Below are 23,014 nucleotides of genomic sequence, written 5' to 3' on the forward strand. Positions count from 1 at the left end.
CTGGAACATTTTAAGTTTAAGATCCCCATGGAGTGATGAAATTCAGTTGCCTGCTAGGCAGACAGGGGGTATGGAATGCAGGTCAGATGAGATGGTATCAGTTCATGGTCCTTCTACTAAAGGCATGAGGCCAAAGAAGTGGATGAGATTACCCGAGGAAAAAGCATGGAGTCACTTGAAGCCTTGAATAGAGCTTTGGTTAACACCCTCATTTAGGAGCTGGAAGAACAACAAAAGGTCTGGAAGGAGACTGAGAAAGGACAATCACAGAGAGTACAGAAAAACTAGGCAAGAGCCATGTCCCAAAAGCCAAAGGAGGAAAAGATTGCAAGAAGGGAGCATAGCAGTGTCAAATGTCCCAGAAAGGCTGAGCAGGATTCACTCATTTGCTTATTCAACTACTGAATTGTTGCTGAGTGACAATTAGCTGAATGGCTGCTGAGTTCTGTGGGAGGACTTCGGAATGAGGTCACAGAAGTGGATCACGGGTTTTCTGTTGTGGTCATCAATGGTATTTCACAGAGGACTGAAATGAGTGGCAACAGCGATAGTCTGATCACAGTGCATGAGAGACGGAACCAAAGTCGGGGAAAGAGAGCCAGGCTGTGTAGACTAATCTGAGAAATTTGAGGGGAAATGGTAAAGAAAAATGGCCTAATATGTAAAAATGATTATTAGAAGTAGTTATTTCACCTTCACAGCATATCCTGTAGGACTGATTTTGACCCATTGACTTCAAATAGGGCTTTATATTCATAAAACCGGGTGCAGTAGTGGACACGGAATTATAAAGCATAGGGATTTTTTTTTCTTCTTTTTAGGAAGCTTACAATCTGCTTACAGTGTGTGCATATATGTGTGTGTAAAGAGGAGGGTTTGGAGGTGGAGAACCTGATACAAAGAGAAAGTATGTAATGAACATGATAAGTGTTAATAACAACATCTAATAACAGTTCCTAGCTGATGAGGGGGGACTGCAGACCAAAAGGACTGTGCATTCAGGAGAAAGGAAAGCCACCATGAGTGAAAAAATTCTTCGCCACAGAGAAGGGAATACATGTGGGTCATAAAAGTAGACTAGGATTAAGAATTTCATAAAGTGGGGGTGCCTGGGTGGCTCAGTCGGTTAAGATCTGCCTTCAGCTCAGGTCATGGCCCCAGGGTCCTGGGATCGAGCCCCGCCCGGGCTCCCTGCTCAGCGGGGAGCCTGCTTCTCCCTCTCCCTTTACCCCTCCCCCACTCCTGCATGAGCGCACATGCATGCATGCCCTCTCTCTCTCTCAAATAAATAAATAAAATCTTTAAAAAAAAAAAAAAAGAATTTCACAAAGGGAAGACAAGAAGGTAAACTTCACTCCAGAACTGCATCTCTTCCCATGGAAATTGTGCCACCTGCCTATCTCCACCATAGAAAAGGTCCTCAAAAACAAAATCTACCCTTTCAGTTCCTCACCCAGCAGTTTTCTTTTGGTTCACAGGTGGAGGATTCATATGCTTCCCCATTCCTGGGGTGTTGACCCTATTACCATAAAAGGTATCAAAGTATCAAATATGCAAGAAACCTGCTACCAGACAGCAGGAGTCTTGAAAACCTCAGCACTATGCCAAACGACAGGAGAGGGAAGCATGGCATGCTATAGATAAACTTGCAAGCAAGCTCAGTGCTCTGTAGAGCAAGGAGGGGAGCAGTTCTTATTCTGATGGAGTCAGAGCCTGAATTCTAAGGTCAGGGTAGAGATATTGGAATCGCACATGCATGGGCACATCCAACCCTAGCCTCCTGTTCCGAAGACATTTTGTTCTGAAGGTTCACAGATGAAATTGACTTGATAGATTCTCTTTGATGTTTATTAAACCCATAATTTTGTAGAATTTGAAATGGAACTATGGCCATATCAAGAGACCAATCAGAAGTTCATCCCAGAGAATTTTTATAGATAATACTGGGAAGATACTGAATGCAAGAGGGTTAGTATTTAGTATAAGTACATGGCAGAATGTAAATATTTAGTTGCTGTTCAAAGCAACAAGGAATGGGGTACGTTTGTTCAATATCTGCTAAAATCTTAGACAAATGGTAGATAATAACAAGATAAGAATCTTGTTTTCAGGAAATATTTACAAACCTAAATCCTACAATTTAAATCATTTCCCTTCTTGTCCTCCGTCCCGTGTGAGCTTCCACAGCCATCCCAATGTATATTAATCTAGGTAATGTTTTCTTGGTCACCAGTGAATCTATGTTTCATGACTAGGCATACCACCCTAAGAAAATAACGGTAATTTAAGGTTTATACTCCTTTTATGGAACTTTTGTGAACATAGTTTCATTTATTCTTCGTAAGAATCCCGTGAAGTAGGTATGGAGAGTATTTTAATTTGGCAAATTAGAAAACCCAAAGCCAGAATGATTAACAATCTGATGATCTACCAGTGTTAAACTGTGAGTTAGTGACCGGGCTTGAATTTGAGGCTCGTCTCCCAACACCCACTTCAGGGCTGTTTTCAGTGCACTGCATTACCCAATTTACTTTAATCTGAAGGCCAGACTGCACCAGATTGAAATCAAAGTGTTGGCCAAGGCTGTAATCTCATCATCTGAGGCTGAGGCTCCTCTTGTGAGCTTGCTGCTTGTTGGCAGAATCTAGTTCCTTGTGTTGTGGGGCTGTGGTCCTCAAGCCTCACGAGGCTCCCCGCTATTCCACAGTGTTGGGAGTGGCCAGCTCTTCTTCTCTGAGTACAGAAGGCAAATCAAACCCAAAATTAAGAGGCTAAGTTCACAATCAGGGGAGCAACATTAAGTATCAAGTCCAAGATAGGAGTTTGGGGCTATAGACAAGAGAAGGGTAAGAGTGAGAAACCCAGGAATACTGAGCCAGTGTAGAAGCAAAATATTAGACCAGATAAGGCAGAAAGAAATGATGCTTACCACTCTTGTGGGCAGAGCTCTCTGATTTTAAAGAACCAGGGTGGAGCCAGACTTTTTCTTTGTTATTGAAAGGTCATAAAATACTGTTGTATTTTTGTTTTATATTCAAATAGAAAACTTAATGGTTTAGTGAAAATGTTGAAGTTGAGGAGGAAGTATTATTCCAAATGCAATCAAAAGCCATGAAGATACTCCTTTTTGGCCAACATTAGGTTATGTATTTTCTCCCCAAATGCAAAGATAGTGTTTTGTATTGATTGATGATTTAATTCTCCTCTCCAAGTAATGTTTGCATCTGGTGCATCATTCTGCACCAAATGCTGTGCATGTACCTCAGAGTCATCTAGCTTAGAACAAATATTAGTGGGGGTACCAATGGTTTCTTCCGACAGCTGTTTTTAATTTTTATTTTAACATTACCTTATTTTGATCTTATATTTTCCTGAAATGTCAACAAATAATTTAATCTAGAGACTAATGTTCTTTTATAGGATTTTCAAAATTGGTAAATTTCCTAGGCTTTTTTTTTTTAATTTGCCAGATAGCCACATGACAGAATAGTGAAACTAAAGCCATATTGAAAGCAAAGAACCACTCATTTCTGGAAAAAGAAATCTAGTTATATTTAATTCCCTTTCTGCTTGCTTCCAATTATTTCTTCTACTAGATTGTAGAGGTAACCAATTATTTTCATCCACCTTTTTTTTTTCACATGCTTGGAAATTAACTTTTAAAATTTTTTTAATTTTATAAATTAACCCTTATTTTGAAGGTTTATTTATTCATTTGCACTTATTTTAATTCTAGAACATTTGATTATAGCTCTTCTTAAACTCACCTTTTTATTTCTTTCTTTAAACATATTTTCTCCGTATAATGATCCACAGTACGGTTTGTTTAGCTTTTTCATTTATATTAGCAATTGGCTGAACAGCTACTAATAAATCAATATGCAGCAATTTAAATCCCTGTTAAAATTTGCCAATGCCACATCCAAACTGCCAGTTCTGCTTATTCAGAAAGTGCTGACATTTTCTCCCCATACCATGTACTAAAGATAAATAGATCAGACAGTTCCAGATTAAATTAAACATGGCATTTCTGTATTTTGGGGTTACTTTTCATTGTTTAAAAAAGTCTAGTAATTCTGAGGAATTAGCTGTTCCAAATCTTAAAGGTTATCATTTTTAAGATATTAAAGTATTTTTCAAAATATTTCTTCTAACAACTTACAGAGGTGTCTGCATTTCATACTCTTGTGATTCCTCTTGGCTGTTTAATGCTCGACATAGACAGATAGATATACATAGAGAGATAGAGATTGATGTAGATATGGAATACAAAGTTAAATATTGCATTCACTGAAAAAAAAAATTGCTTCAAATAGCTTATCAGGCAAAGGCCCTGAGGTGATGGATGATAAACGTAAAGGGAAGTGTGTGTGTGTGTGTGTATGTGTGTGTGTGTGTGTTGGCTGGGTGCAATGTAGGAACTAGAACAAAGTGTGTATTTTTTAGTTTCTAGACAACTAAATCAGGAGTAAGGCAACATGGTCTGAGGAAGCCTGAGTAACAGATGCGGAATGATGACATCTGCCCTTTCTAACATGTGAAAACTCAGGATACATTAATTTCATTTTACCTGTTCAGTAGGTTGTGCCCCAGAATTAAAGGAGGCTTTAAAAAATAAAATTAAAACTTGAAATAATTTTTCTTCATTAGGTCCAAAAATATTTTAAATGGCCCTCTATACTTACCAGCAAATCATGCACATGTTCCATTGCTACATTTCTGGAGTTCTGGTATTTGTAACAGACAAAAAAAATAATAATCATAATCCTAATTAAATAGGTTGCCTTTGTTCTTCCTAGGGAGAAATTCTTCCAAATTTGGAAGCCAACTCCAAAGAGAGTTTTCACTGTTGAGAGGAAATATTTGTGAAGAAAATAGTCTGTCATTTAATTTTTTAATGCTGTTAGTTTTGTCAACTTATAAGAAAAATTGTTTCCTCAATATGTGAAAAGTACTTGGCCTCATCTAAGTTCATAGTTGCTCAAATGCAGGGTCAGGAGTGATGTTAAATGTATCAACATTGGGGGTGCCTGGGTGGCTCAGTCGTTAATCGTCTGCCTTCGGCTCAGGTCATGATCCCAGAGTCCTGGGATCGAGCCCTGAGTCAGCCTCCCTGCTCAGTGGGAAGCCTGCTTCTCCCTCTCCCACTCCCCCTGCTTGTGTTCCCTCTCTTGCTGTCTCTCTCTCTCTGTCAAATAAATAAATAAAAATCTAAAAAAAAAAAAAATATCAACATTGTACTGTCCTCTTGCTTATTTCTTCCTTTCTCTATAAGGACCTCTTGTGCTTTCCAAAGTGTATAAGGTACCAATTCATATGCTGATCATCTGCCCATGAGAAAACCTCCTTTATTCATTGAAACAAGCTCTCTACCATTGAAATCAAATCAAAATGAAGGGAAAGGGCAAGATAGTAGACAAACTATTTGGGAACTAGTGAATCCCCATAAATTCCACTTTATGAATGGTCACTTATGCCACCTACATGGAAAGCCAATCCTAGTGAATACACTAAATTCTTTGTTTACAGAAGTAGAAGGTGATCATTTTTATTTATAATATTAGTCACAAGGGATTTTTACATAATTTTATAATCCGTTTTTATCTGTTGAAGTGCTATGTGTACCATATAGGCTATAAAAAGGACCCTCCTAAGAACTGAGACTGAACTAAGTAAATATTGCTTATTATTTCCTTTCGTGCATTTGAGGGAGAGATAGGGACTTTGCAAGAGGGAGAGAAGTTGGGAAGAGCAAAGGACGGAACTATAACCACATTATGCCTTGTTATTTTTCTAGGATCTCATGATTCCTTCAGCTTCTACATCGATGAAGCCTCACCCGTAGGGCCAGAACAGCCAGAAACCGTCCAGAATTTTGTCTCTGTGTTTGGAACTGTAGCCAAAAAGCTGATGCGGAAATGGTTAGCCACTCAAACAATGAACTTTACTGGTCAGCTAGGAGCTGGGATCCGTTATTTTGATCTTCGAATTTCCACCAAGCCCAGAGACCCTGACAACGAACTTTACTTTGCTCATGGTCTGTTCAGTGCCAAAGTCAATGAAGGCCTTGAGGAGATTAATGCATTCCTCACAGATCACCATAAGGAGGTGGTATTCTTGGACTTCAACCATTTTTATGGGATGCAGAAATATCACCATGAAAAACTGGTCCAAATGCTGAAAGACATCTATGGAAACAAGATGTGCCCAGCGATTTTTGCCCAGGAAGTTAGTCTAAAGTACCTGTGGGAGAAAGACTATCAAGTGCTGGTCTTCTACCACAGTCCAGTGGCTCTGGAAGTGCCCTTTCTCTGGCCTGGGCAGATGATGCCAGCACCCTGGGCCAACACCACAGACCCGGAAAAACTGATCCAGTTTCTTCAGGCATCCATCACTGAGAGAAGAAAGAAGGGATCGTTTTTTATATCTCAGGTGGTGCTGACCCCCAAAGCTAGCACTGTGGTCAAAGGAGTGGCCAGTGGCCTCAGAGAAACTATCACAGAAAGGTAAGTGTCCTTAAGGTATCAGAGAAAAAGCTTAAGGAATTTAACACACATTCATAGAGTTAGTAACTGACAGAGATAAAATTTATACTCATGTTTGTTAGTTTCCTAGGGCTGCCACACAACATATCACAAACTGGGTGGCTTGAAACAGAAGAAACTTGCTGCCTCCCAGTTCCAGAGGCTAGAAGTCTGAAATCAAGGTGTCAGCAATGTCAACGCCTTCTGATGGCTTTGAGGGAGAATCTTTTCCATGCCTCCCCACTAACTCTAGTGATGGCTGACAATCCTTGGCATTCCTTGGCTTGTAGATTCATCATTCCTGTCTCTGCCTCTATCTTCACATGGTGTTCTCCCCATGTGTTTTTGTTTTCTCTTCTTATAAGACCAGTCATATTGCATTAGGGCCCACCCTAATGATATCATCTTACTTATGTCTGCAAACACCCTACTTCCAAGTGGGCCACAGTTATGGGTACAAGGGGTTAAGACTTCAACATATTTTTTCCTAGGACACAGATCAACATGTAGCACAATGCATTTTGACTCCATGTCCAGTTATCTTTTCATAGCGCTCCTTTTCACATTTGCATAGCACTTTATAGATTACAAAGCCTTTTCTCTCCTGCTCACAGTGTCTTTTTAGATACCTAATTCCATCTGATCTGCACAACAACCCTGGGAAGTTGTCTGACAGATAAAAATTGAGATTCAGAGAAGTGAAATGTTTTGCTTAAGGCCAGTTGGACAATGAGTGAGGAAACAAATACCCAAATTCCATTCTTCTCACTCTATATTCTATTCCTTACACTATACCATAAGCAAGGATCACCCTCCAGAGTGTGGGTATTCCATTTGTCAAGCCCAGCCATATATGTTGGAGTGGTGATTACTTGTGAAGTATGTAACTTGAGCAATCACCAAAGATCTCTAGCTCTTTCCCACGAGTGTGATACAACGTGCAGAATTGTACATATTATTTATTCTTTTGAGTTAAAGTACTAAACAATGCAAATATTGTCTGAAGATAAAATATAATTCTTAGCAGACTTTTATCTTTAACTTTAATTGATATTTTAATTATGGTAAGGAGATAGAGCATGCATGTTTTGCTCAAGGTCTTTGTAGGGAAAGACAAGGAGATGAGGGGAAAAGATTAGGAGATGAAATGATATGGATGGCCTCAGAGCATGGCCTGTAGAGTAGGGAATGGCAGATGATGCTTGCAGTGGAGCAGGAACACATTTGCAAGAAAGCCTTTAGCCAGGTTAAAGAAAAGATTTCATCCTGTGAACAATGGGGAGCTAGAAAATGGCATTTAGGGTCATAGTGACTTGACCATATCTGCATTTTAGACAGATAATTGGTGTAGCATGGAGGCAGAAGATTGGAGAGAGTGGACAGTGAAGAGGTGCTTGGAACTGTTTCGGCATGGTAATGCAAGCTAAACTGAGGAAGGGACAAAACACAGAAGGGGATGGTATGCCACAGTAAAAAATAGGATTATTTGATGACAATTTGGCTATGAGGCATGATGGGAGAAAAGAGTTAGGGATAAAGTTTCTTCTTGAGAAGTAGAACGAGTGATGCAGACATTTACAGAATCAGGAAACAAAGACACAGGGATTTAGGGAGGAGGTGGGGAGGCTTCAGTCAGGGTTATGCATCCAGTAGATGTGGCCAATTGATCATTAATATAAGCCAACTCAAGTGGCAGTTATTGGCATTTTTTGGCAGTGAAAGCCACAAGCCATTGGAGTCGAAGGGTTCCTCCATACAGAATCATAACTTCCGTCTGTTATTCAGATATTTGCTGAGATCTCCCTGTTCTTCAAAATTTAAATGCAATCCCTAGCTCTTCATTGTACACCCTGTGCAAGTATAAGGCCTTCCCTAGGATTTCTGCTCATGTCTAGCTTTCTTATATTCTTATGGGATGTGCCCTTGCTGTTTCTGGATTACATCATTTTCCATAAAGTGATGGATTTGATTGTCCCATGTGGCTTGTCCATGTCCCTGTAGAACCAGAGACATGAAACTTGCTTGCTTCTTGCTCAGTTTCCACAATGGTTTTTAGACTTTATTGAGGGTTTGAGGCAACAGGGGAGGTTTTATAATTATAATAATACAGATAATTCAAAGTTGAATTTTAAAATTGTCTGTAAGTACAAATATTCTGGACTGGGATATCTTACCCCGATGATATCTATATCACTTTAACCCCATCCTCAAGTCTTGTGGCTGAAACTTCTCTTCCACCTCCTTCTCCTTGTCTTTTTCTCATCTCTTTTCTTCCCCTACCCCCACACTGTCTTGGAGATTCCACACTCTAGATTACTGTGCCAAATTATTCACCTCTCTTCTGGCCCTAAGGCTCAGCAAGTCCCATCAGAGTATTCATCAAACCAAGAAGTCTTTCTATTTAATAGCACCACCTTCTACAAAAGTTCATTGTTTTGGTAAATTACCACTTACCACCTCTCTTACACCCTTAAAAATGAGGGAGTTATAGTATATACACATAAGAATGTGTTGTTCTCAACCAGACTCCACTGAGGCCCCAGATTTTGAGGAATTCCTGAGGACCTATTAGAGGTGGGGAAGAGGCAGGAGGGGTCTGAGACTCAGCCAACTCCAATATTCTTTATTCTCACTACATCTTTAATGAAGGAAGCTTCATTTCTAAAATTTTACACATTGGGCTCCATGAAAGGAGTCTTCCCATAGCCCTTCCAGCTTTACCTTCTGTTGCCTAATTCTATATTTAGGAAAACACTTTTCCATATAATATGTCTGCTTTTTGCCTGTGGCCAAGAACCATACCCTGATTTTACCTGTGTAGGGTATAGCCTTTGGGTAGTCAAAAAGAAAAATCTACTCAAGGAAGAGATGACTTTCGTTTTTCTCTCTTATGGCATTTCATGCAGTTAGGGTCTTCGCAAGCTAGAAGTTGAACTACTTTTAGTTACATATGCTATGTACAGCATTAGTAAAGCAGGATTTGTGGGGAAAAGATCAAATAAGAAAGTGCTGAAAATTGTATATCTACACAACTCTCTCAAAATATTCACAATCTTTAGCATATAAAAGGCACTAAAAGCATTTTGGTGAAGAATCCTATTTAAATTGAATTAATGCAATGTTGTGCAAGCACTTAATTTTTTTCAGATAGCACTTATTGACAGCCCATGGAATTCATTTTGAAAAACTGTCCTCAGGCATCTGCTCTAATTCAGAACTTTTCACTTGCCTCTGGTTACTTCTCTGGAATAGTAGAACTGCGTCACTGAACAGAGGAAGAGAAGTTGAGGGTGGGGGGGATGGTGGAATGAAAAAATTTAATAAATTGAAATGAAGACCTTATAGGTAGCATCAATTTTTTCTTCTCTCTAGGATTATGCAAATTAGTTGCAAACGATTTGCAAATATATCTGAACCTGGCCAGGATGAACAGAGTTTGCCTCGGAAGTACTAGAAAGACCTCCTTGTAAACAAATTGCAATGCCTGTATTCTGCATATGGTGTACGTGTGAAACTCAGGTTTTGTTTTGATTTGATTTGATATATTTCAGCCTTCTGGGTGAGGGTTATAGGAAAAGGTCATTGTCAGTCCTTGGATAGCACCTTGCAAAGGTAATTTACTTACCTCTGAAAGAGTCAGTGAAAGAACACTTGATTCCCTAAGGACATATTGCTTCTCTTTCCTCATCAAGTGATAAAGCCCACAAAGACAACTTTCTGCCATTTTCCTCTTGCTATTGTGCACAAAGCTGCTCATTCAGAAAGTCCTATGTTAACACCAAAAGATGTAATGAGACTCTCCTTTGCCACCAAAGGAGAAGTTAGTAGGCGATTTTAAGACCTCTCTGAACCTTAAGTATTTTCATCTGCAAAATTTGGAGTTTGTACTAGACTATCTCCAAGATACTTTCCAGTTCTAAAATCCTACAATTCTAAGATCCTGCATTTGACTAGTTTCTCTATAATTTTTTTATTATGCCTAATATTTGGGCTAACAAAACTGTGAGCACGTGCATTTAGAAAACAGTGTTTGAAGGTGTAGGTGGCTTTCAGGGAAACTAAAGTCAGCCTGCATTCAGGTAGTGTAGCTTTCAATCTGGCCACTGGTTCCAAATACTGCAGATGCATTTTCCACATTTTAGCAATGCCAAACGACACAGATTTTTATTTCTCAAAGACCTATTTTTAATTTATTTTTCAAACACCAGCTTTTGCACCTCACCCCCACGGAATTCACACATTCTTAAAAAGAAGGTGTGCAAATGGAGTCAAGTCCTTCCCTAATTTGTGGAGGTTTGTTAAATTATAGGTTTTGTTAAAAAAAATCAGTTAGACCACCTGTCAGAATATTCAAGGAATAATGCATCTTGGGAAGTAAATTGATACTGAATTAATTTAGGCAATGTTTATACAGTCCAACAATTTAGATGATGATGATGATGATGATGATGATGATAGTGATGGTGGTGGTCATCTATTTTAAGTGTTCCATATCTGTTTAATACTGTGCTAACTGCCCTGACCATTTTCTCTCACCATCACAGTCATTGCCTTGAAGATAAGGTAGAATTTTCAGGATGTATTTGGTTGTTGGTTGATTGTTAATAAGCATCAATATGACCCAGCTGGGAAAATGAAGGCAACTACATTTGTTGAGCCCACATCATGTGCTAGGCAACATGCTACCTGCTTTACATGAATTGTATCCATTCAATCCTCTTTCCAACAAGGTAGGTATCATTAGATACATTAGAGATGAAAAACTGAGCCTCAGAAATGTCTAGTACCTTGCTCAAAATTCCCATATTAATTTAGCAAAGCCAGGATCATTATTTGGGTTTGTTTGACTCCAAGTTCTAGGCTTCCTCCTGCAAACTAGGTAAAATTCACATTTCTTAACAGTGGGCACATATAATATGTTATCTGTCATCTTGGAAGGCAGAGTCAGGTCCAGGAGTTTGGGAAGGTCAAGTATGCCACAGTTGGGATGGGCAAGGCTATGAGAAGAGCAGATTTGAAGTGTGTGGTTTTTCCTCAAGAAAGCAGACCCAGGTAGAATGCTGTCATGGGGATTCATGGAAGCAGCACCATCAAATAACAGAAAGGAAAGGAAGTTAAAGGTGACTTGGCTTAATCCTCCTTGCATTGTGCCTACTGCCCATTTGACTATTTCCATTGAGTAAGGAAACTGAGGACAGAGGAATGCTAAATGATTGCCCAAGCAACAGAGGTAACTGGCGGCAAAGACAGGATTAAATCCAGGCCTCTTGGCTTATAGGCAGAATTCTGTCCTCTACACCCTAGGGGGGGATGAGGACAGAGGATGGACAGGAACACCGGAAAGGACCAGAGAACAAGAGGTTGCAGGGACCAGTGTGGAAAGGCAAGCTGGCTCTTAGTCTGCACCGTGTGCCACATAACAAGGTGCCCTGGAACCTTGCCCCAAGGGATCAGAGGTCAGGCCTGGAGATGGGTCATGGATTTTGTGCAGAGCTGGCCTTTCCTGGGCTCTGTCTGCCTCATGAACACAATAAACTCTAGTATTTCCATCTAATGGGGACACACCCCGGTTCACAACCACACCTCAAACAAACAACACTTCTGCTGTCCAGTTTACCCTGTCACTGCCTGGACCCAGCAGGTGTGGCTGGTCTCTGGGAAGTTGTTCACCTGCAGCATCAGTCCTCTTAGGAGTTTTAGGGAACTCACGAAGGGCGGAGACTCCAAATGGTTCAAAGACAGCTCAGGGTGACCATGAGAGAGCACCAATCTCCATGAGGAGTAGCTTTCTGGCTCTACCCCCTGGGCCATGCCACCAAATAGGTCAGTGCACCTGTGAAACAGCTGATAAAGGATTAGTCTGTTCAGTAAAAGGGAAAGCTGCCTTCTTGGGCTACATATGCCTACAAAGAGAGAATATCAAGGAGACTATGGAAGATCAGTATTAGAATAATCCTTGTTTGTAAGATGCTTTCATCATAAGATTTCATTTCTTCAACATGTACTTATTGGACGCCTCATTTGTTCAACAGGTATTAGTCTCAATTTGCAATTTAAGAAACTGAAGGTCAGAAATGCTAAATAATTTGTTCAGGTGAGACTTGAACCAGTGCTAGGATCAATTTAAGATCTAGGTCTTTGGAACCACTAGAAAGAGGAGTATGGCTTGTAAATCAGAAGGAAGCTCCAGAAAGCAAGGCTTTTCTGAGCACAAGGCTTGGCAAACTTGGTGCGGGGAGGCTGCTTATGGAGAGTTTGTTCAAATGCAAATTCCTGGGTGCTGCCCCAGAGACTATGATTCATGAGTCTGTGGCTCAGATTTTTTTTTTTTCCCCCAAGATTTTACTTAAATTCAAGTTAGTTAACATATAGTGTAGTATTAGTTTCAGGAGTAGAATTTAGTGATTCATCACTTAGTTATAAAGATCCAGTGCTCATCACAAGTGCCCTCCTTAATACCCGGCCCCCCAGCCCCCTCCCCCGCCAGCACCACTCAGTTTGTTTTCTATATTTAAGAATCTCTTAAGGTTTGCCTCCCTCTCTGTTTTTATCTTATTTTATTTTTCCTTCCCTTTCCCTGTGTTCATTTGTTTTGTTTCCTAAATTCCATATATGAGTGAAATCATATGGTGTTTGTCTCTCTCTGACTGACTTATTTCACTTAGCATAACACACTCTAGCTCCATCCACATCGTTGCAAATTGGCAAGATCTCATTCTTTTTTGCTGGCTGAGTCATATTCCATTGTGTTCATATATACCACATCTTTATCCATTCATCAGTTGATGGACATCTGGGCTCGCTCCATAGTTTGACTGTTGTGGACATTGCTGCTATATGGGCCCATGCTCGCCCTACTTACAGCAGCACTATCAGAGTTTTACGTTTCTAACAGACTCCAGGTGAGCCCTTCTTTGAGTAGCAAGCTGCACCTCAACCACCCCCAGCAACACATAAACTTGGTTTTAGGAAACCTAGAAAGAGTTAACCCCAAGATTTGTCAGTCCCCTTCCAACATCACATTCAAGTAGTTCTTCCTTAAATCTCATCCATGACTTCTTTACTCACAGACCCCGCCAGATTTGTTCTGTCACTTATTAGAGCTGCCCATCACTGATTTCCAAAAACCAGTCCTCTATTATTCTCTCTCGTGCATCCTCTCTCCCATGTCACATAGCTCCATCCTAGGATGATGGTGCTGCAGGAGCATGGCAAGTCTTTCGGGGGGGGAGTCTTCATTCCCCTGGCCTCAGAAGCACATTCCTTTGCAAGAAACCTCGGTAACTTTGAGACTCAGTGTCTCCCACCAAAACCAATTAACATTACAGCACTTTGCAACCGAATGGCCTCCCCAGTCCTGATTTCAAACGGTAAAAAAGAAGATTCTGTAACAACATCTAACAATGAGGCCATGTGACAAAGGAGTGACTTCAGCCTGGGTCCTGCTGGGGTGTGGCAGGAGGGAGAGCTGTCTGTAACTCTCTCTGTTTTCACAGCTGTTGACCTAAGAACTTTTAAAGCAAGAGTGTACACAAAAGCTCTCTCTCTTCTTCGTTCTGCTGATGCTGTATGGTTAAAGTCCAGGTGAATACAGGCAGGCACCTTTCATTATCTGTGTCAGAAAGTCAAAGACTAGAGGGAATGCCAAGCTGTTGAGAAGTAAGATGCCCATTCAGAGCCTGGTGAAGATCTGTGTGTGTGTGTCTGTGTGTCTGTGTGTGTGTGTGAGAGAGAGAGAGGGAGGGAGGGTGTATGTGTCTGGGTGTGTGTGTGTGAGAGAGAGAGAGGAAGTGTGTGTAGGGGGGAGAGAAGGAAAATACATATACTTTTCTTTTTTTTTTTCTTTTTTTTTTTAAAGATTTTATTTATTTATTCATGAGAGACAGAGAGAGAGAGGCAGAGGGAGAAGCAGGCTCCCAAAGAGCAGGGAGCCCGATGTGGGACTCGATCCCAGGACCCTGGGATCATGACCTGAGCCGAAGGCAGACGCTTAACCATCTGAGCCACCCAGGCGCCCACATATACTTTTCTAAAAAGCAAGGCATAGGATAGAGGTTCACCCACTTTAATCTCTCCGGATCTCAGTTTTCTTATGGGGAATTGCTGGGCAGATTGAGTTTAACATCTGAAAAGGAACTAGCCAAATGTGTAGCTGGAACTCACAAAAAGCTGAGAGCAGATGGGTTGATGATGGGCAGATTAAGATGGAGGGCCCAGGCGGCAGGGATGTTTAGTCAATTAGATTGTAGCACAATAATTGGGGGACCTCAGCCAGTGACTGAGGGGATAGGGAGGCTTGTTTGGGATTTGAAATGAACCATAAGATGTATTGTCAGGAGACGAGCCAGGAAGTGGTGTCTGATTCAAGAAGTGAGGCAGACCGGATGTGGACAGTGCAGGCCACACACTGGGGTACAAGGACGAGGATTTCGGGCCTGCTCTACCTTTCTGCCCTGTGCACGCAGGGCTCCTGACGTGGAGGGCAAGTCTGTTCTGCTGAGAGCTCATCCAAGGGGAGCAGCCCCACTCTGGAGAGAACTGATTTACAACTGAGGGAAGAGAAAGCATTGCCAAATCACTAGACACAAGTATGTAGTTGGACATGCTGAGCTTACTGGTTGCAGTGAAGAAGCACACACACCATTGGGAGCCATGAGACATCCCAGTGTGAGAGTGTGGTTAGGAGGGACTTTGCAGCCCTATAGAACTGGGGCTTAGGTTGACTGACTTGGAGGAAAGTTTAAGGAAGCAGAGGTTCTCTCTAGATTGGATGCTGTCAGAAACCAAGGGTAATTCTATAAATGGGTACCTCCGTAAGTCTTCTATAGGGCCAGAGAGGATAAACTGTAATTGGTAAAGGAGTAGCAGTCCCATTTATTTCAGTCTAGAGAGCTAGATGTTTGGTTACTTTGTGGGTGATCTTGTTTTTGTGCTTAGACAAAATTACAAAGTATCCTTTTTTATCTCACTGTCTCATGATCTCAAGGGACCTTGTCTGAGGCTGGTATTCTGGGAGATTGTTCATGTCCCACAGGAGAATAATATGGCCAGGTTGTGAGTGGCAGGCCAGCTTCCTAATGTCAGGGGTTGCTTTTAAGTTTCTTTTCGCCCTTTCCAGTGCAATGCAAGAAAGAAATATCACTTTTTTCCATTTGTTTTGAAAGCCTCTGGTGTGAATTAGGCTTTCCCTGTGCTTTTCCGTTGTTGTTTTTCTCACTGAAACAAATGAGGCTATATCTAATCAGAAACCCAGACCATTTTTATAATGAAGCCAATCAAAGAGTTGGTGATACCCTAGCCCAGGGCTTGTCTACTGAAAATGCAAACTCTTCACATTGAGCCCTAGTGACAACCAACTTGATATTCTAGTCTTTAAGTTTCTGCCTATCTCAGTTGTCAAGGGTTGGAATCCCAGGTGGTAGCTATCAAAGGGGTTGGGGGTGAGAAAGAAATGTGAGAACACAGCATTTTGAAAAGGGAATTGCTGATTCTTTAATATTTGTGAACATTCCAACTTCCCAAAATTTCACAACTTATTCAGGGCACAAAGAAGCAGGAGGTGAGAGTCAACTGTTACGTTTACAGTTGAATTGTTTTCTTGCCCTTTTTGGCAGGGGGAGGCATATTTTTCTTGGCCTTCTTTGAATGCGGGCCTCTGAAGGCTTATTTGTGTTGGCTACACTTGGTAGACCCAGCTTTGGGTGACTGATCTACTCATTACCTAGAGTGACTCCGACAAGTATGAATACTTATCTAAGTGAAGTGTATAAGCTAAATCCTCTCTGTCAAAGGATAAAAGGATGAGGAGTTGCTTTATGTGCACCCCACCTAACAAAATTATTACATAAAGCTCAAATAACTGACTAATACCACTCTAGGCAATGACATTGCAGCTTTTAATTTATCACACTCAGTTGATAAAATATTTTCTTCCATAATATTTTCAATATAACAACAACAATTTAAAAAGTTGAAAATATGAAATTTTCTCAGACTATCTGGCCTTGACATTTCAGAAGAAAATACTACTTCCGTCGGGGGCAGACACTAATACTTGGCTTCATGGTATAGAGCACAAATCTTCCGGCTCTTGATTTGTATGTCTGGGATTATAGCCTTGCTAATTAACTTATTTTAAAGTACTAAAAATAATTAGACAAGAGTACCTAGAAACTTGCTTGTCATAATTGATTTTTTTTCAGAAAGCACAAGTATAACTTGCATTTTTGCTTTAAAATATTCCTTCCTCCCACCCCATCACTTATTTCCCTGTGGTCTCAGCTGTTAAAAGAAAAGAAGCTTACGAGTTGTTTCTGGAGCTGTGACATCCTTCCGTGAAGGAGCGTTATGTGGCAGTGAGACTGTAATGTGTGATTTCATTAGTGAATGCGAAAAGCCGCAGGCTGCCCTTTGGAAATGTATGGGAGATTTGGCTATTATAAAACTGAGCAAGTTCACCATGTAGCTGCCTCTTATGTGAATACTAAGCAGAAAAGCTGTTGCCAATATGACTTAACTAAGGTTTGAAAATGAACCAGTTGGGAGAATAAATAACACAATAATGAGTTATTCATGAATGTACATTTTTCAGATTTTTTTATTCATCTTTGAAGAGTTGAATTTAGATAGCCTGTTTCTCCAGATAAAATGCTTGTAAGAAGTAGCTTGTAGTGAATTGATTGTAGGGAAACTTGGTTAGATCACTCAGTGTAAGTTCAGTCTGTTAACAGACACCATATGCTAATTTGGGGGGGGAGGTATGATGAATCTATTGCTAAACAATAGCCTGGAAACTTAGTTTTATTCCTGTCTTGGTTTTACATTTACTGCTCAGCAGTTGAAGGTTTATTTAATGAATCTGACTCTTATTGCCATTCACAAGCAGAGCAGGTCGAAGAATTTCACACCTTTGTATACTGACATCTCATTCATTGCCACTGTGTGCTTATACTTTACCCATATGTCTAAGCAGCCCCCAAACAGGATATGGCCAGGGACTCTGGTGTCTGATAATGACTGAGAGACCCCTTAATGCCATGAACATGAGTGGGGACATTTTGATGTCTCCATGACATAGGTTGTGCAAATAAGGGCTTATTCAATGGCCCACCATTTTCTGCTCCAACTAGCATTAGGTGGTCAGCTTCAGATTAAAAAGGTGGTGTGTGTGTGTGTGTGTGTGTGTGTGTGTGTGTGTGTTGAAGGGGTAAGAAAGAAGTAATGAAAATAAGTAGAAATCTACTTTTCTCTCAGCACCTGTGAGAGTACATTGCCATGAGGAGAGGAGTTTCACATGCAGTATGTCCTTATCTTCCAATTGAGGGTAGAGAAAGTGCTCAAATACCCAAATGTGGTATTCTCTCACCTAGTTTCAAGATTGTTCTGGAACATGCATTTACATTCTTTTAGCTTGCTTAGACTTTATGTTTTCTTTAGTGTTGTTCTTGAGGTATTTCTTTGACAATTTCATGGTGAAAATTTTTTTTTCCTGTCCCAACATTGCATGGCTTACTATATTTGTGAAATTTTGAGGGTTTTCTCTGTCTATGACTCTTGTTAAAAGGTCAAATAGAACCTAGATATGGTAGGATAGAAAGGGGAAGAAACTAGTATAACCCACTTGGTGAATAGGATGTTTTTTATGCTATGGGTTTAGAGAATTTTAATTTCTATTTTTCAAGGTGGACCAAAGTAGTCTTTCCCAGAGTTCCAGCTCAAGAATCCATCCAACCTTTGAATCAGCCAATCACTCAACCAACAAGAACATATTAAGACTGTGCTGTGGACTTGGAGTGCAGATGGGAGAGGCATGGTGTAGGGTCTTGTAAAATATTGCCTCCTGATCCTTGGGTTACAGGGCAATCTTTTTGGAATTTGAGATTTGTATAAGAGACAGAATTAGAGAATGGTACATGACAGAATTTGCAACTGAGTACTAACATTTTGACCTGTAGATTTCAGATGCCATAGGAGCTCAAAAGAAGGAAAGATGACAGAAGTGACTTATCTGATATCTTAGGACAATAATACACTGACCTTTCCTGCCCTTTCCTTTCCTCAAAACATCATAATGTTGTGCTCAAATATCAAAAGTATATCTATTATCTTTACTCAAATGTGATCTACTTTTGTGGTTCTCCAATCATTGACCAATGACAAGGGTAAAAAGTATCTTTTCTTTTTTTTCTTTTTTTTTTTTTTTAAGATTTTTTTAATTTATTTATTCATGAGAGAGAGAGAGAGGCAGAGGGAGAAGCAGGCTCCCAAGGAGCAGGGAGCCCGATGCGGGACTCGATCCCAGGACCCTGGGATCATGACCTGAGCCGAAGGCAGACGCTCAACCATCTGAGCCACCCAGGCGCCCAAAAGTATCTTTTCTAAGGTAGAAAATTCCACTCGGTTTTGGGAACATTTCCAGACAATAAGGTTCAGAGTAGGCCAACAAGTGAGAGTTCCATGATGGTTTGAAAGACCCAACTACAGACTCTCAATGCTTTGTGTGTTTTTCGGTGTTAGTGATGGCTATTTTTGAGAGAAGGGAAAACAAAACCACTATGTTAAAGGATTTTCTTTTGACCACAAAATTCAGCAAGTCCCCTGAGAAACATGGTAACGACATGTTACAGATCTTATTTTAAAAATTTGAGGGAAAAAAATATGCTTTTAGGTTTGACACTCTGACTTGCCCACTGTATGTGCCAAGATATATTCCTTTGTTATCAGAAGTATATATCAATGGAGTACATTCCTTTACTTACTGAATTAACTTGACAAGGGAGCCACCTTTGGGACTGACTTCTGAAAGACAGCTGAGAAGCAACTTTTGACAACTATGGTTGGTCTTTGCACTATTTTTTCCTCTCTTCCTTCTCAGTTCTGCAGTGAAAAGGGACAATTTTATAGCAACTTGGCAAAACGGTAGTGCAGGAAGTCCCAGCTGTTCTTGCCCCAGCTGCCTGCGAGATCTAATAACATAGGGTGGGAATAGCACATCTCCCAGAAGAGTGCACACATTTTAGGTTGCTTTAATTTCCCTGCCAATTAGACGTTTAAGATGCCAAATGTATCTCCAGGCAACCTCTGTGACAATTTAGTACACTTTGGTAAAGGAGCCTAAGGCAAAGAGAGATTTTCAAGTGGCCAATAGCAGGGAAAACATTTACTCGTTCATCACCAAAGAAAAGGACAAGTACGTACCTGTGGAGACATGAGGACACAGGCATATTAACACTGCCACTACTGAAGGCTGCTAAAGAGCCTGGGAGTCAGAATTCTCAGCCAAGGGCAGGATTTCTTAGCTCAGCAGAACTGACATTTTAGACAGGATAGTTCTTTGTGGTGAGGGAGTGTCCTGTGCACTGTACGATGTTCAGCTGCATCCCTAGCCTCTGCCACGCGACTCCAGTAGCACCTTGCCCCCCAGTCACAACAGTCCAGAATATTTCCAGATATTGCCAAATACCACCTCCCACCGTGTGTGTGTGTGTGTGTGTGTGTGTGTGTGTGTGAAAATTCCCTCTAGTAGAAAACCACTGGCCTAGAGCAGTCAATTCACAAAAAATCTGTGAAGTTATTTTTCCTGGAGCTCCATTCCTTTCCTTGTTAAACAAATGACACCAACTGCTCAGGGATTAGGGAAACATAAAATATTTAGTTATATGCCTTGTGGGGTTTTTTTGTCTAAATGAACGTGCCAAAATTTATACATTTTCAGTGTCTGCTGCCTTCAGATTAGTCACCTTGGGAATTTAGTTATCCATCCAAGTGATACTGAAGCACTTTTAAGACTAGTTCTAGTGGGGGTAAATCTTCATCTCTTCAGGGTGAACTGGTTTTTGAAACAACCTGAACTCAGGGCCAAGTTTAGTAAATAAAGTGGGTGAGCAAAGCTGATGAATGCTGTTTGGAGCCAAAATCCAAGTGGTACAATAAGGAGATTGATTTTTTTCTGTGGCTCATGAACATACTCTGAAGGCAATTTCAAATAGAGGAGTTATAAAAAGATTTTGAGTCATCCTACCATTGATGGGATAAGTGAACAATCATCTCCACAGGTAACAATTCTGAATGATAGCTCACTTTCAGCTTGTAAGTTTTGGGTATGTGTTATAAAAAGAACATCCCACGTCTTTAGAGTCATACCTCATGGAATAAAGTAGTATAAGAGAAGATATTCTTGATTCTTAAAAAACAATGTCTGTCTTTAAATATGTTTATTGTTATTTGTATTATGTCGATTAAACCATAGATCTTTACAGAACATTTATTGAGTCTGTGCTAAGTGCCTGGCTTTCCAATGACTAAGATACAGTCCTTGGTCATCAAGGGGGTTTACTTTCTAGTGGGGAGACATATTCATGAACAGTTTATGTCAACATAGTGTGGTAAGTGCTAAGATAAACCAGAAGCAGATGTTTACTGGTTTCTGAACCGAGCACTGCCGTTTATTAACTAATTATGTAAGCTGGAAGAAGTCAATTTCAGCTGCCTTCAGGTTCCTGATCTTGTAAAGACAAGACATTGACTAGCCTTTGTCCCCTCTTCTGGCATCAATACTCTAATTCTATGGTAACAGAATTTCCAAGAGCATACATATTACAGTGTTTTGTAGGGAAAATCTAATCATATGCTATCTAAACACTAACTTTTAGTTTCAGTTGAATTATTACCAAAACAGGAAGAAATGCCCAATTAGATATTCATGAACACCAACTCTTGAGAGACCTGACCTGTTACTGGTAGTTCATTATTAAAAAGCGATTGTAAACCAAAGGAACTATACTGACTTTCTTTTTCCTGGACTATGCAGAGTTGTAATGAGTTATATGGCGCTGTGCTTGCCCAGAAGTTTCTATATCTTAGGAAAGTGGCAAGCTGTGGAAAGTGAAGTAACATGTTTATCTTTAAAAATTAACTCATAAGGGCGCCTGGGTGGCTCAGTTGGTTAAGCGACTGCCTTCGGCTCAGGTCATGATCCTGGAGTCCCGGGATCGAGTCCCGCATCGGGCTCCCTGCTCAGCGAGGAGCCTGCTTCTCCCTCTGACCCTCCCCCCTCTCATGTACTCTCTCTCATTCTCACTCTCTCAAGTAAATAAATAAATCTTTAAAAAAAAAAAAAAAAATTAACTCATAAATCCTTTGTTATTCAAATCAATGCATTTTATTAGAAAAAATGAGGGACATCCATAAACCTAGGTTCAAGTTTGTATGCTTTTCAGGGTGTCAGTTTCTGACCTCAACATTCTCAACTGTAAGATGAAGTAATTGGAGTGAGAAATCATATTTTTGAATAACTACAGTAGACATGTCTGTTCTCATTTTAGGCCTCCTAATGTTGAATGATGTGGATATTTTCATTTCTCTTTTATACGTGGAAAAAAGGAGGCTTAGCAAAGTAAACCAGCTCACGCAGCCTTACACAGCATCTATGGCAGAGCCGGACACAAACATGTCTGCCCGATTTCAGAGTCTGTGTTTCTATGTTAAGCCCCTGCATATCACTCCACATTTGAAGTTGTTTCTGATTAAGTTCTGCAATTATATGATTTTTTTCACAAGGAACCCAAAGAAGTCCTATGACAGTACCATATTTACCAACAAGCGTAAAATGAAAGAGAAGAAAATGTTTCGATCTACTTCCAAATTCAGGAATTTTAAATAACAAACAAGTTAAAAGTCCTGTCAGAAGGGTAGCTTTTCCCAGCATGTGAAAATGGCTTCCAATGAGTGTCATTGAGTCCTACCCAGAATATTTTAAATTATGATGCTTCAGGGATCAAGGAAAAGGCAATCCAATTTTCAGATTATCTCCTTTGGCTAGTGTACTAACTGACATGCTAACATCAAAATAAGTGTGGGGTTCTTTTGGGTGGCTTGCCCAAAAAGCAGACACTTCTATCTCCAGTTCTAAACTTTCATCTGTGAGGAGCCTTGGTGATTCAAGGGTTTATATATTACAATTGTGATAGTTCAAGATTAAAATAATCAATTAAGGGGTGCGTGGGTGGCTCAGTCGTTAAGCATCTGCCTTCAGCTCGGGTCATGATCCCAGGGTCCTGGGATCGAGCCCCCGCATCGGGCTCCCTGCTCAGTGGAGAGCCTGCTTCTCCCTCTCCCATCCCCCCTGCTTGTGTTCTTGCTCTCACTATGTCTCTCTCTGTCAAATAAATAAATAAAATCTTTAAAAAAAAATAGTCAATTAAGTGAAATATCCTTTTTAACTATATTACCTTATTATGTTGTAGATTTTAAAAAAAAAGTTGCCATGGATTATAGAGCCAGGGATTAGCAAGAGCCCTCAGATGTGGCTTCCAGCAGAGAGTGGCAAAGCAGTCTATCCATTCATTTTATTCTTCCATTTATTCTCCATCCAGGGAATGAGTGAGATAGATTCTCTTGTTCATTCCATTAGGCATCTTGTTTATGTTTCCTGTATAGTTTAAGTAGCTAAGAGAATTCACTCTGGACACAGAGTTGAACTTGTCTTGACT

General features: G+C 40.3%; 1 protein-coding gene across 1 annotated transcript in view; it reads left to right on the forward strand.

Annotated features, from left to right (window-relative positions):
- Positions 1 to 23,014, forward strand: part of PLCXD3 (phosphatidylinositol specific phospholipase C X domain containing 3) — a 162,414-nt gene that overhangs the window by 101,163 nt on the left and 38,237 nt on the right. Inside the window, exon 2 of the mRNA XM_021696525.1 lies at positions 5,798 to 6,506. Coding sequence (XP_021552200.1) covers positions 5,798 to 6,506 — 709 coding nt within the window. The remainder of the gene's footprint in view (positions 1 to 5,797; positions 6,507 to 23,014) is intronic.

The sequence above is a fragment of the Neomonachus schauinslandi genome, chromosome 7 (assembly GCF_002201575.2).
Source record: "Neomonachus schauinslandi chromosome 7, ASM220157v2, whole genome shotgun sequence".
NCBI lineage: Eukaryota > Metazoa > Chordata > Mammalia > Carnivora > Phocidae > Neomonachus > Neomonachus schauinslandi.